Genomic DNA, 16,172 nt, shown 5'->3' on the forward strand with positions numbered 1-16,172 from the left:
GTTGCTGTATATGCTAATACTGACATGCATGTCTGCCGAGCTCTAGTTCTGAGTTTCAGGTGTCACAGAGATACCCATTGTTCCAGAGACCAATCAGGTTATACACTAAGGGATCAGCATCTCAAAGTTTGGAGAAAGCCATTACAACTCAGGACTAGATTTGACTGCTGTAAGAGTTTACAATCTAGGGACGATTACAATAATTATTCCCCTCTTAGACTGTGCTCTAAGAATCAATTCTGAGTTTACATATTGTAGTTAGTCCATATTGGTGAGGCATTTATTTCTGGCATACTTCACTCAAAATGCTGTGTACAGATCCATTCACCTTGTTATGTGTTTCACAGCTTCACTCCTTCTCGTAGTTGCTCAAAATTCCACTGTTTGCATACACCACAGTTCCCATTCTGTTCCTCAGTCTTTGTACCCTTAGGCCACCTCCACCCATTGCAAATCATGAATACTGCCTCCATGAACACCAGTGTGCAAATATCCATTCATGTCTCTGCTCTCAGATCTTCCAATGACATACCCCATAATGAGGCTGCAGGACCTTATGGCCCCACATACTTAGCTTTTTGTGGAATCACCACACTGAAGGTCACTTATATTTTATGAGATTGTATTACATATACACACATATATATACATACATACATAACAGTGAGTATGTATGTATGTATGTATTTCATCTACAGGTTGACTTGTCTCAATTATCTCTACCTATCTTTTCCATGCACAAAATATATTTCATTAAAAGAACATCTGGAAACCAAAAATTACTCAGGTCTTTTCCTCCCAATTTATTTAAGAAATTTAAAACTAAATTTTCTTGAGATTTTCAGAAAAATAAATACAAGACATTAAATGATCTAATTTTGGCTTTCATTTAATACCAAGGTTCTGCACATCAGTGCCACACCCCTCATGTAAGTAAGTTTTTTTTGGTTCTATGATATTATTATTTTTGTGGTTGAATAAAGCTATAGTAATGGTTCTGAGGTAAAAGACTGGATCAGTGTAATTTATTCACTAATAAAACTATGTCACTAAGTTTAGAAAAAACAAATCATTTTCTAAAATACAACTGATTAAATATGCTCCTTACGTATAACAATGGTTTATGATTTAAAAAAAAGCAAATTCAAACAAGAAAAAATAATTTACTGAGGTAAAAAGAATCCATCCCCAGATTCTTACTGAATGCCAAAATGCAGAGAAAATAAACATATACTAAAAAAATTTTTTTACAAGTCCTTAAAGTAAAAGTACCTAATAAACAAAGTATCTACTAGCTATAGTTTTCAAATCTTCTCTAACGCAGGACTCTACAAAAGCATTTTTGGGCATTTTATTCATTACCATATGTATTTTATATTTTATATGGAAGGTATACAGATTGACTTTTGTTAATAACAAAATACCTCACATGTTGTGCTGACCTTTAAAATTTAATACTAAGAATGTGCTTATGTGACAGCAACAAAGAAAAATTGAAATAAATTTAGTATTACAATGAAGGTTTAGGGGACTATATAAAAAAGTGGATATTTTGGGCATAGATCTATATACATTGCAACTTAAGGAGCCTTGAAAAGATTCAGAAAATGTTTAAATGATTAGGAATTTTAACTTGTAAATCCTTAACCTTTATAAAACAAACAAACAAACAAAGCTCAAAAATGGAATCAGAGAGTACCATTATCTAATTGCTTAATGACATAATAACCATCACTGATTTGGAGCTAGAGAAGTGAAAAAAGAGTCATCTTAAAATAATATTTCTTCCCATTTATATTACAGTAGTCATTAACTAGAACTGGATAAGTCCACTTGCTTACAGAAATTATCTACTGGGGTGGAGATTTGAAATCTGAAAAACATTTCCATGTTGTTTTTTCTATAGACATATTAAATTGTTAATGTAGTTTTTCATGGGTTAAAGTTCAAAACAAGTTACAATGAAACAAACAAAATCAACATTTTAATAAAGAGAAAGGAAACTACTTCTGCTTTCCAGTGCTTCCTACTATATTATGAATGATTACAGCCTCTATAAATTTCAAGTTTTATTTTTGAAACTTACATTCTTGCTTAACACTTCCAATAGTCCCAATGGTTTCAATAACTTTTAACAAGATCATTCATTGACAGAGTATTTATTGAGAACTTAGTGTGTGTTTCTAACATTTTCTTAACCAATCTCCAACTACTTGGTATTTAGTTATTGCCAACTTTTTGCTAGTTTATAGAAAAATATAAAAATTAACACAAACTTTCATTTTTGACCCATTTATTGACCCTCAACTAAAACTCAAAGGCAATTATGCCCAGAAGAACAAAACTAAATTACTTGCTTTAAGTGGATATGGATGACATGCTTTCAACAAAGCAGCACTAGAAACCTATAAATTTTAAAGTTGCATTAAATGGATGAAAAATGAATATGCTCAGCCCTTGTTGGTTTTCTTTTTCTTCTTTTTTTTTTGTTTTCTTTTAGTACAGAGTTTCTTTCTATCTCATTTGTCAATGCTGCTAATTTCTAAATTGCTTATATAAATCCAAATACACAGAGATATTTTATCTAGTTGATAATTTGTTTTACTCTCATTGATCCTCCGAAAGCTGTGCCAGCTTACAATTCACTTTAAGCATATTTCCCGGCATCATTCTGTGTAGAAACTGTAAACTACAAAGAAGTTAAGAGCAGAATTAGAGTATTTAAGTGTAAAAATGTTGCTTGCTAGACTCTGTTCTTTATGGCCTGCCAACATGACTATGTTACATGAAAAGTACTAATTAGCAGTACTACCTTCTCTAAATTCTTCATAATTCCTTCCCCCCTCCCTCCCTCCCTCCTTCATTCCTCAAATACTTGTTGGGTGTCCACAATTTGTCAGGTATTGAGTTGGGGGGGCTGGGGATAGAATTGTGAGTAAATATGCCCACTATCCATATCTTCTCTAGTAGGATAGATAGACAGCAAAACAAAATCATAATAAACAAATGTAACCTTGCAACGGTGACATGTGCTGTAATGAGGAGTAGGTGTTACTCTGAGAACCAAAAACAGGAAGGTGTTACATAGGGAAGTCAGGAAAGGCTTCCCTCAAGAAATGAGGCTTAAACTGAGAGCTAAAGGATAAACAGGAACTACAAAGGTAAAGATGGAAGGGAAAAGAGAGAACAGTTTGTGCATAGGTCCTATGATGGATGATCAAAAAAAGCAATTACAGCCAAAGCAAGAAGAATGAGAGGAAATGTAGTCCAGGTCTAGACAGGGACCACATATGAAATGGCTTGTAGGCTGGCTACATTACAGACTTCGATCTTTCAGCCTAAGAACAAGAAGAGAGTCACTGAAGAGAAGGGTGATGTGATCAGATTTACTTTATTTTATTTTATTTTATTTTCCATGCTCAATGCAGTGTGGACAACAGATTGGAGCGAGACCAGAGTGGATACAGTTAAGCAGGCTACTGCAGTTGTCCAAGTAAGAGACATTAGAGGCTTCTTGGTAATAAAGGTACAAGTAACAGAAGGAAGAATCTAGCAGTGAGGGAGGAGCAACATGTTTAAATATCACTGTGGCTAGTAGGAAAATCCATCTTTAAGGTACTACCTATATGACCACTATAAGTAATAGGTTAAAGCTTTTAACAAGTTTTATTCTAAAGTGGCAGTTAATTCCCCTTTAATTTATTTTTTAGTGACTTATAGGTTTAAATGGGCCTGTACTTTTCCCTTTTATATTTAGGCAATATTTATTTAACGATTACATTTCAATATCAAAGCCAGGCAGGTACCTTTATAATATCTTTAGTCTATCACATCAACAAATAACATATATTTAGTGCTTACTGTGAATAGGGCATTGAGCTAGCTTTTAGAGTTGTAAAGAAATATAAGAAATAGTCTTCATCTTCAAAATAGGACTCAGCACCAAAAGCAAACCAATCATTAGGTCTTCTACAGCCTTTTACAAGGTAGGTTTTGTTTGCCCCTAGTACAAATGGCCTCCTAATAAGTTTCAAAGTCTGCTTGGTTTATTTTATTTATCCTAAAACATTAGCACTTTGAGAAAGTGCGGCCTGTTTTTTAAATCAGAAGGGTCTGGAACAACCCTCTGACTCTGGCCCAAGAGAGATTCTGAGAGGATGTGTTAGTTAAAAAGTATCAGAAGGCAAGTAAGGACAGATGATGGAAAAATGTATCTCTGAGCAAACTGAACTGGTCACAAATATATACAAAATAAACGTTTCCATCTTTGAAAATCTCAAAACTAGGCAAAACCAAACTATAGTGTTTAGGTGTACAGGAGAAAGTAGGTTAAACATAAAGAAAACACGAATATAATCAACATACAAATCAGGATAGCAGACACTCCTGCAAGGAGGGAGAGGTTTGTGACTGAGGAGGACACAAGAGTGGCTTCTGAGGTGCTGGCAATATTCTAATTCTTGATCTGGGAGGTGGTTACATAGGGATTTATCTTTTAATTATTCTTTAAACTGTGTATTAAAATGTGTGTGTATTATGCATGCTTCTCTGTGTACGATGTATTTATCATTTAAAAACGCTTTTTAAAAATTGTCTGTGAATGAGGAAGACAGTCCTTTGACTGGGCTTTAAGCTATGGGTGGTCAGTTAATGATAAAATGCACCCGAGGGGTGGCCAATTATTAGAGGGATTGGGGAGGAGAAGAGGTGGTAAGGCTGCACATGGATACCAAGTGAGGAGAAAGAGTTCACAGAAAACCCAGGCTGAAAATTTGGCTAGAAACAAAAGGGACAAGCTAAAGATTCAATTCTTAAAATTTCATTTGAAAGGAAAATTAAAGATGAGCCCTACCCAGACTTCAGAACTTCAAAGGAAGAGTCAAATACTGTTTGATTAAAAAAAAAAAAATGGTTTGATAACAGTTTTAGAAGAGAAATGAGTAATGATTAGTACTTAAATTATTTGCTTTAATGGATTTATATGCCAAAGGAATACTCATTACTTTGATGATGCAAATTTCTAAGGTTATTTAGTTTAAATTATATTTTATGTAAAGAATTCCAGGTGAATAAGCTATGTTATTTTTCATTCTTCTTAAAGGAACAGAATCAAAATCCTGGAATTTAAACTGACTCTAAGGGGCTAGCCTTGTAACACTTAACTTAAAATACTGACTTGCTATCATTGCCACTAAAAATCTTTGTCAATCCATTGGTCTGAGTGGCCATCCATCTTTTCATCCATCAGACATTTTTCGAGTTCTAATATTGCCAGGCATTATACCGATTATTGGGCATGTAGCAATGAACATGATAGACAAAATCCCTGTCCTCATGGAACTTATTTAGTGGGAAGGACATAAGCAAATCAAAAGGCCTCATGGATAATTATTTAATTACAACTGAGATAAATGTACAAAGACACAAAGTATGAGCACAGAGTATTGTAAGATCATAAAGAAAAGTCCTAATTTAGTGCAGAAGGTTGACTGGCTAAGGCTATCTTGTGGAAGTTAACACTTAAGCCAAAACTTGTAGGATGGACAAGAGTTAGAGAGGGATGGAGATGAAATGTGCAGTTTTCTAGGTGAAAGGAATAGCATATATAAAGACCCTGAAGCAGAACAGAGCTTGGCACATAGTTGGAAAATGCACAGGGCTCAACTTCAAATTCATAACTTTTTTGTAGTATCTTGACAGCAGTCAGTTGATTTAGATACTAATGACTTGAATAATGCCTAGAATCCTGGGACTGGCTTTTCAGCAATGAATATTTGCCCTTACTATAGACATCATTTTATTTATAGAATATTAAAACCAAAAGTGTTTTACAAGTAATGGCTAGAATGTACAGAGTTTCAACTTTCTTAATCTGATCTATCTAAAGAATTCTTTTTTTTTTTTTTACTTACAAAATAAACTGCTCCAAAACTTCCATGTCCAATTTCATGCAAACCAATGAAAAGGTCTTCAGGATCATCTTTGTAGAATAGATCAGCAATCTCTGGGTCCTTCAGCACCCCTTTACGCATGATGACCAGTATTGCAAGCACTTTGCTTTTTGATATCCCAGTCAGTTTTATCTGTCATTGACAAATGTTTTTTGGCAAATCTTCAGCACCTGGAAAGAAATGAGGTTTCCCATTAACTTATTTCTAACACATTTTGTTTGGTGGCAATGCAAATAAGAATTAATATCAAAAAAATCTTGCTCTTATAATTCAATAATAAAAAGACAAAGAATCCATATAAAAACTGGGCAAGGGATTTGAAGAGATGTTCCTCCAAGGAAGGCATACTAATGGCCATTAACATATTAAAAGATGCTCAACATTGTTAGTCATTAGGGAAATTAAAACAACAGTGAGATACCATTTCGCAGACATTAGGATGGCTATAATAAAAAAGTCAGATAACAGCTGTTGGTGAGGATGTGGAAAAATTGAGCCCCTGTACACTCCTGGTGGAAATATAAAATGGTGCAGCCATTTTGGAAAATAGTTCTTCAAAAAGTTAAAAATTTGATTCAGCAAGTCTATCCCTAGGTATATACCCAAGAGAAATGAGAACACTTCTCCACACAGAAACTTACACATGAATGAAAAAAACTTATACATTTTTCATAATAGCCAAAAATGTGGAGACAACTCAAATGTCCATCAACTGATGAAGAGCTAAATAAAATGTGGTTTAATCATATAATGAAATATCCTACTATAAAAAGGAATTAAGTACTGATAAATGCTACAACATGGGTGAACCTTGAAAACATTATGTTAAGTGAAAGAAGCCAGTCATAAAGACCAGATACTGTATGATTCCATTTATATGAAATATAAATAGGCAAATTTATAGACAGAAAGTAGATTAGTGGTTGCCTAAGGCTGCGGGTATGGAGAGATTGATTGGGAGTGATATCTAAAAGGTATGGCACGTCTTTTGGGGGTGATGAAAATGTCCTAAAATTGATTTTGGTGATAGTTGCACAACTCTGAATTATACTAAAAGCTACTGAATTATACACTTCAAATGTGCAGATTATGTGGTAAGTAAACTGTATTTCAATAGAGCTATTACCAAAAAAAAGCATTTTTGCCTAATTAATAATGATAATAATGAAATAAACAAAAAAAGCTAATTACTATGTGTCAGGCAACATTAAATAACATATATATTATCTCCTTTAATCTTCAAAACAGCTTCTTGAGGTAGAGACTATTATCCTAAGTTGATACAGACAATAGGACTTTGTCAGGTGAAACCACTTCTCCATTGTCAGGAAGCCAGTATTTAATAGGGCTGGGATTCAAACCCAGATTTGTCTACCTGCAAAGCCTGTGCTCTTAATTAATACACAATATAATTACACAGTAGTATAGGCAAACAATTATTTATTAATGACTGAAGAAACTGCTATAATTTGGAGGCTATGATAAATAGCCTCTTTAAGGAGGCAAGTTATTCTGCTACTACACAAAACACTCTGAATTCAAGGTTTCTATTAATAAAAAGGCATCATTTTGACAAGCTTTTATGTTTATCTGCCAATAGTTATACACATTTACTTGTTGTAGATCCATTCTTATTTTTTGAAAAGGATTTGAAATATTGTCTTTCACCTATATTTTTCATTGCAAATAACCTCCCACCCCAAATAATCATTCACTTCAACATTCAAACTAACCACATGATAGTTTGTGTTTCTTCTTTTTCTTCCTTGACCCATTAGATAACTAAGTTAAGAATCTGATTATTGTCCAACAAAACAGTATTTTTCAATTTATGGGCCAATGGACTTCATTCAAGGAGAAGGGGAAAAGAGGGTAATTAAAGAAGTAAAACTGACAGTGCTAAGAGGTTATTTTTTTTCTCCTGTGATGTGATAGCCTTAGATGACAATGTACATCACTTCATAGGGTTAGTCTAGTTAAATCATTAACTTACACAGATTATCAACTCTGTCTTATCCATCCACTCAACTCATTCTTTGATTCAACAAGTTATTTATATCTATTATTTGCTGGGCAATGTGTGTGGTATTGGAGACAGAATGGAATGGGGTCCCTATCCTTAAAGAATTTCGAGTCAGATAGGGTGATAAATACAAATCATAAAATGTTTATAAGTGATTAGTGTTATGAAGAAAAAGCAAATTTTTTTAATGTAAAGATATAAAAGGGTGACCCAGACTATTTTTAGCTTGGAAGTGAAAAAGCATGCCTTCTTAGGGAAAATAAAAGTAGTTCATTCAATATGGATGTATGGAGAAAAGATGAAGCTGGTATTAAGCCAAGGAAAATCAAAAAGCTTTTTAAACTATTAAGAAATTAGGACTTTAGTATGAGGTTAATGAAGTACCACTGAAGGATTTAAATAGGAAAAAGGAGCCTCCTATTTTCCCTTCCCAGCTTTCTTTGGTCTGTTCCATGCCCTCCCACTGCCCCAGTAATCCTGGCCAGTCATCCTGGGAATGGAAGAATGCCAATAATCAAGAATACAGACCATCAATACTATTGGGAAAATAACCAAAATCTAGCTATTTGTCAGTCAGGTAACTGAAAGTACACAATACGATAGTTGCTAATGTGCTCACAGACATAGGGGACTGATGGTTTGATGGCTTGAGCCCTCTACCACAGGATTTGCCCTTGCGAAGACTGTTGCTGCAAAGGAGAGCCTAGGCCTCCCTATAATTGTGCCTAAGAGCCTCCTCCTGAGTGCATCTTTGTTGCTCAGAGGTGGCCCTCTCTCTCTGGCTGGGCCAGCTTGGCAGGTGGGGTCACTGCCTTCCCTCCTGCATGGTATTGGACACCCAGGGGACTGAATCTCCCTGGCAATGTGGAGTGTGACTCCCAGGGAGGAATGTAGACCCAGCACCTTGGGATGGAGAACATCTTCTTGACCAGAAGGGGAGGTGAAAGGAAGTGAAGTAAGCTTCAGTGGCAGAGATTCCAAAAGGAGCCAAGAGGTCACTCTGGTGGGCACTCTTATGCACAGTATAGACAACCCATTTTAGGTTCTAATGAATTGGGGTAACTGGCGGTAGATACCTGAAACTATCAAACTACAACTCAGAACCCATGAATCTTGAAGACGATTATATAAAAATGTAGATTATGAGGGGTGACAATGTGATTGGGAAAGCCATAAGGACCACACTCCCCTTTGTCTAGTTTGTGGCTGGATGAGTAGAAAAATGGAGGAAGGAAACAAAGAAACAGACAAACAAACAAAGGCACCCAGTGTTCTTTTTTGCTTTGATTGCTCTTTTTCACTTTGGTTGTTGTTTTTGTGTGTGTGGTAATGAAGGCGTCAGGGATTGAGTTTGGTGATGAAGGCACAACTATGTAATGGTACTGTGAACAATTGAATGTATGATTTGTTGTGTATGACTGCATGGTATGTGGATGTGTCTTGACAGAATGAATTAAAAAAAAAGTGCTTTGGCTTTATGTTGGAAAAAAGAAAAGAGAAACAATAGATTAAATCAAAGACATCCCTTTTTGGAGACTGTCCCTCAAAGGCAAATGATGATATCTTTAGTAAAATCAAAAAGATCTATGAACTAAATTTATGAAAACGAAAAAAATTTTCAATCACCAAGTTGGATTTAAAATTTTCTAATATTTGGGCTTTATTGTGATTAAAGCTAAGTACTATGGATAACCATTTTGGGGGAAAACATAGATCATGTCATACTACACACTAAAATGATTTTCAGGAGAAATAAATATTTAAATGTAAAAAAAAATGAAGCTGTAAAAAAATTTCTAGAATAAATTATGGGTGAATACTTAATTACTAAGCAAGATACCAGAGGCAGAGGCAATAAACTACAATCAATAAGCTTAATTATAAACAACTGATCGGTTAAAGAATACAATAAAGAGATTTCCACTTCCAACCCACCAGAAACAACTAAAAAACTGGATAAAATATTTGGAATATGGTTTTTCAAGCCAATGGATAAGTCAAAAAAGAACAGAAAAAATGAATTGAGCCCTAACTGTCCCAGCTTAAAGCCTTGGGGGAATTTCTAAGCCCCAGTGCAGGGAGGGGGAGCCCAGGTGGAGCCTAATTAACTCCCTGAGTTGAGAAGACAGAGCTGGGAGTACAGGATGACCAAGGTGGTTGGAGGTTTCAGGACACAGTACGAGTAGAAGAGAGCTACATGGAAAAAGTATATGGAGATCAGCAGATGAGAAAATTACCTGAGGCCTGAAAAGAACCATGGGAAAGGATTAGAGGAAACAGTACCTAGAGCTCACAAAAGGCTGGAAATAGCACCTGTTTCCACTAGCCAGAATGGGAAATCTCATACTCATTTGAACATTGGTTATAGTTCTGAGAGGAGTCTTGCCTTAGTAGCAGAGAATAATTTACCTGGTAATGCCTAACAAATCTTAAAAGCAAGATCTAAAAGGATCAAATTGTTTTCAAGTAACTTAACTGTATCCTGGAACAAAACCCAAGGATATTCAAGGAAATTAAAAAATGTATATATTTAGTACCCACAATGTCTGACATATACAAAAATTACCAAGCATCCAAAGAAGCAGGAAAACATGACTCCTAATAAGAAGAAAAATCAATTTAAACCAACCCAGAACTGACATGGATATTAGAATTAGCAGGCAAGGATGTCAAAACATTTATTTTACTGTATTTAGAGGAAATATTGAACATGTAAACTAGAGAAATGTAAGATATAGAGAGACCCAAATTGAACTTCTAGAAGTGAAAGCTACAACGTCTAAGATGAAAAATATACTTCACTGGATGAATAGCAGACAAGATTGCAGAAGAAAAGATTAGTGAACTTGGAAACAGTAATTGAAACTATCCAAAATGAAAAGGAGAGAGGAAAAAAAAGACTAACAAGGCAAAAGAAATTGTAAAACTGAAAAGCAGAGCATCAATGAGCTGTGGGACAACATTGAGTATCCTAGTATATGTCTAATTAGAACTCCCAAAGGAGAGAGATGTTGGGACAGAAAACAGAAAATATATTTGAAGAAATAATGGTGGAAAATTTCCCAACTTTGTTGAAAATTATAAACTCACAAATCCAAGAAGGTCAATGAATCCCAAGGACAAGAAACCGGAAGAGAGTGACAACAAGACACATCGTACTAAGATTACTCAAAACTTATGATAAAGAGAAATTATTAAAAGCAGTCAGATAAAAAGATGATATATAGAGAGGAACAAGGACAAAAACAACACCAAATTCCTCCTCACAAATAATACAAGTGAGAAAACAGTAGAGCAACATTTTTAAAGAGCTGAAGAAAAAACTGACAGTCTGGTATTTTATCTGAAGTAGGTGTGGGGATTCAGGTAAACTTTTATTTTCTTCTTTTTCCTTATCCTTTTTTTTCGAAACATTCTGCAAATCTGTACAAATTCCGTAATTAGGGGAATGTGATATGAAAACTTTTATGTAATTTCAAAGCCTAAATTATAAAATACTACAGCAAAAAATAGCAGTTTATATATTTCAGAAAATAATTTAATAGGAATCAAAAAACTTTAAGTAAGCTCATTTCTTTTAACCAAATAATTCTCCCTATTGTAAACTATAGTTGAGAGTAATTAAAATCTGCATGGAAATAATTAGATATTCATTTTCTATAAAATAATATTTTATCCCTTTAATTTTTAATTTCTCTTTTATTTTTCTTACAAAGATAATAAAAATCCATCATAGAAAAAGCCAGAAAATACAATTTGTTCCCATTTTACAGGAGAAAGCTAAGTGGTAGATCTATGGATACTACCTTTTTGTGTGTGGCAAAAAATATACTGCATTGTGCAGCTTCATTTTAGCAGCAATCTGTTTTCCCTCTTTTAAAACTTCAGTCTTTTGTATTTATAGTACACCTATAGGAAAAGAAGAAAAAAATATAATTATAGGGGCAAAATTAAAGAAGCAATATTGCTAAATAGAACATTTAAGTATTCACAAATGTAATATTACAAAGTTAAAATTTTATCTTCATTTTATTTAATGTCAAAGATGAAACTTTCACAACAAAAACACAAGCTACTGTTTCACAAGCAGTACCTAGGAAACAAATGTGTCATTAAATTTCAGAATTTATATTGAGGCTTCTACTATTTTTTGTTTGTTTGTTTTGAGTCCAGGGAAACTCAAAAGAGGCTACCTAGACAGGACTAATCTGATAGCACGCAGTGATGTTACTGATTCTCTGTCTTAAAGGCTTATATTTTGAATTGTTTTTCCAATAAGCTTGATCATTTATATTGACTCTGCCCTTTCCTAGACTCCTCTATAGCCAAACCCCGACATTTTGGGGGTAATGATTATTTTTTATTGTCCATTAAAGCAGTACATGCCCAATGTAAAAAATCTGGGAAATACATAATATTATGAAAAAACAAAGCTATAATCCCACCCAGGACAAACTCCATTAACAATCCAGCATGCTTTTCTCAATGTACATATTTATTTTTCCATATCTATCTTTATTTGGTTATACAGCTGAGTTCACATTGTGCATATAATTCCACAGTCTATCTCTTCTCTAACTCTACATTGTAAGCGTTTTGCCATGTCATCAAAAAGAGTTCACAAAGATCATTTTAGTGACTGCCCAATGTCTACCTTATGGAAGGGCCACAAGATATTCACCACTGTTTACCTACAATTGGTTATCAAGGCTATATTCAACTCTGTTATTTAAATATAATTGTGTTTTAAAGATGGGTCTTCGTATCATTTATCTATGTTTTGTTTTGGATGTTTTCCTTGGGATGGATTCCTAGGAGTAGAGTTATGTGGTCAAAATATAATAATTTAAAACTTATAACATGTATATTGAAATATATTTTAAATGCTTCACTAGTTTTGGGGATGAAGTCCTTACAGGGTAAAAAACAAGAAAGCAATTGGAAAAAGGTATTAGTTTCTATATTCACATTTTCCCTTCTGAGGATGCCTCAATCTCCTCTCATGCCTAAACTTAAAAGTTTATCTTTTATTTTTGTTGTTCCCTTTGATTTCGGGACTGTGGAATCGTTTAAATTCCTTGGTAGCTAAAACTTGCCTGAATTCAGCATCGTTTTACCTAAATCAACTATCAATCAATCAATAACTGCCAATGTCTGCATGCTGACCCTGCTAGACTAGCCTGAGTGTGGCTTCAGTAAACTAAAATATTCATTATGTTATATGATTACTAGCTGCTAAATTTCTAAGAAAACAGTTTTAAATAAGGCATTTACTAACATGATCATATCCTAATTTCAAATGCAAGAGATGCTGACTCCCAGAAAATAGTTTTCTCGTGCTATGACCATGCATGTTTAGTCTTCATCTTCTCTCTCTAAATACTTATTCATTTTTACATCACTTTCTTAAAATGCATACTCTACATCTTTGGTTGCACAGTTCTATAAATATTTTAAAGGAAACAATAAATTTTCTAGGAGTTAAACCCTCTCAGTTTTATTGTGTTTTACTTTTTTTGCTAGAATTCTACACATTATTGAGGCTGAAAACTGTATTCCTGAAGATTATATCCATTAAATCAAAAGGATGTTCTTAGTTTTCTTCTATCACTTCACCTACCTTCTTACTTCATGGTGTCTCTTGGATAATATGAAATCATCTTTTTCTGATTTTCCAAATTATTCCTTCTATAACTCCTTTTCTTCTTCCTGATCCCTTAATGAAAGTGTTTCCCCAAGGATTTGCCCTAAGCATGCTGGGTGAGTGCAAGCTATCTTAACAATTTCTCTATTTAAAGCTTCAAGTATCATTCTGTCATTAGTCAGTCCTGGCCTCCATTTTAAGCTCTAGTCTCATATTTCAAATATCTATGGCTTCTCCATCCAAATGACTTACATGCACCCCACATTAACTTTGACTCTTTCCTTTCTCTTGTCCACCATATTTAATTAGTGCCCAATTCTGTTGCAAATATTTCTTTTTATCTCTTCACCTCCCATTTCTGTTAGCAATCATTATCTTTCTCCTATGCTTCTGCTCTTTTGGTCTCTAGTCTATCTTTTCTAGTATCCACCTTAAAAACACTATTACTAGATTCATCTTCCCCAAGAGCAGTTAAGATATATCTCTCTGCTCAAAATCCTTCAATATCTCCCTACTGCCTACAGTTTAAAGACCAGCTTTACCTAACCAACATTCAAAGGTGACCTCAATCCATTACGCTAATCTAAATTCTAAAACTCTATTATCAGGAAAAATTGAGTGACTATGTTGCCTAAATCACTTATATTTTCATACCTTCATTTTTGTTCATACTGTTCCCTCTGCCTGGAATGTCCAAATCCCAACCACTCTCACAGTCCAGCTAAACACCACTTCTTCCATAAAATCTACCACTTTCTCCCTTTGCTTCGGTTTTAGATACACATATATTAGTGTTTCGATTGGATGATGTGCTTCTTCCAAGTAGGATATATGTATAAATCCATGTTTGGATTAATAGTTGTATCTCCATGGCATCTTTACATAGCAGATACCCCATAAAAATTTGTTGAAACTTCCGTCCCATTTCCTTTCCATTCTTACAACTAAAAATGATAAATTCAAATTCATTCTTCACCCAAACCATGAACAAGGACATTTTTCCTTACAAAAGAATAGCAGTTGATGAATTAACTGAAGATGAAATGATATGCATAAAATAATTTTTCCCTCTTCCTTGACCTCCTGCAACCTCAGGAATTACATTTGTAGTGAGAACTTAGAACTAGGCAAAGAATGTAGAACTTCAGGTCTTAGGCCCTTGGGCCAACTGAACAATCCAGCTTGCTTAGAGCAGAAGATTTCACTGGACATGTGTTGCTGAAATAATTTTCTCCACTCTTTATCCTAAGAAATGGAAACCTTCCAACAATGATAATCAAGTAAATTATTTTTTCACAGTCTAGTTTATTGTAAGAAATAACACTTGTTATAGAGTAGAAATATAAATATTTTTCATAATTTCCCTTTTACCAGAAATTTCCAAGAAGATGGTTCAGAGAAAATCTTAGTTGCTTTTCAACATTGTAATCACACTTCTTCAACAAGAAGTATGAAGCCAACTAATCTGAAAAATCCATAATATTTCAGCATTAAGAAAATAAGAATCAAAATATGTCATACTAGAAAGAATTTTAGAGATCACCCATTTAAACTCTATCTATCTATCTATCTATTTATTTTTAAACTGAATCCCAGAAAAGTTAAGTGTCATATCAGACCTATATAGCAGCATTATCTTAAATTAGAATCTAGGTCTTCTGATTTCCCATCCAGAAAACTTTCTTTTGAACTATGTTGCCTATATCAGACGTTGAAAAACCAAAACGTTTCCTTAATTGCTATTTTTTGGAGGGTGATCAAGAAAATTTAAATTTAATATAGGATTATTGTTTCTCCCAAGGATCTCATAACACTTAAATATATAGTGGTGGATTCAGTTTTCGTGGGGACTTTTGGGGACTTCTTTAAGAAAAAAAATAAAAGTCCCACACAAAAATAGATACAGGGCCTTAGAAGGTGCTGGTGCAAGTAAGAGTCTCTGAAACTTATGCTTCATAGTTAATGAATCTCTGTAAATTCAAATTATTTCATTCATTATCTTGTTCCCAGAGGACAGACAGAGGCAGATAAAATCTTTGTTTTACATTAGTGGAAAATAAAGTATAAATAGGTGACATGACTTTTTCTAGGTTACATAGTCAGGACAAGAATCACTTCACTTGACTTTCTGCCCAGTTTTGTTTCTTTCTTTTTTTTCTATTGCTATCCCACAGCTTCTCATACAGATTTGACGAGAACTGTCCTTAAAGAAAGAAACAGAAGACTCTTTCGGTTAGTTGCTGCTAATATTTCAATAAATCATTCTGAGGTAAGAAAACTACTTTTGTGGTACTTTCACTTTAAGAGTGAAACTAGATGATCGTTGCTTTTTATGCCTGTATGATCTTATAGCCCATTGTGATCATATATCATAGCATTTGAGAGCTAGAGAGGGACCTTAAAAATCTAATTTCTACTTAGCAAATAATACAGAAGGGGCTTATTAATTATCATAATAAGGCAAACCTTTAGACTATTCCTGGGTCAAATGACATTAAATTATGTGAAGACCCTGCTGGTGTCTTTGAGACTATGTATGCTAAAACGTTAAAAT

At 34.0% G+C, this 16,172-nt stretch overlaps 1 protein-coding gene across 7 annotated transcripts in view; it reads right to left on the minus strand.

The window, feature by feature from the left end:
* Positions 1–16,172, minus strand: part of TAOK3 (TAO kinase 3) — a 172,408-nt gene that overhangs the window by 68,837 nt on the left and 87,399 nt on the right. For all 7 annotated transcript variants that reach the window (XM_037816550.1, XM_037816556.1, XM_037816551.1 and 4 more), the window contains 2 exons: positions 11,781–11,883; positions 5,913–6,121 (listed from right to left, as the gene is read on the minus strand). In XM_037816550.1, the coding sequence (XP_037672478.1) occupies positions 5,913–6,032 (120 nt within the window). In that variant the 5' untranslated portion in view covers positions 6,033–6,121; positions 11,781–11,883. The remainder of the gene's footprint in view (positions 1–5,912; positions 6,122–11,780; positions 11,884–16,172) is intronic.

The sequence above is a fragment of the Choloepus didactylus genome, chromosome 23, assembly GCF_015220235.1.
Source record: "Choloepus didactylus isolate mChoDid1 chromosome 23, mChoDid1.pri, whole genome shotgun sequence".
Classification (NCBI taxonomy): Eukaryota; Metazoa; Chordata; class Mammalia; order Pilosa; family Megalonychidae; genus Choloepus; species Choloepus didactylus.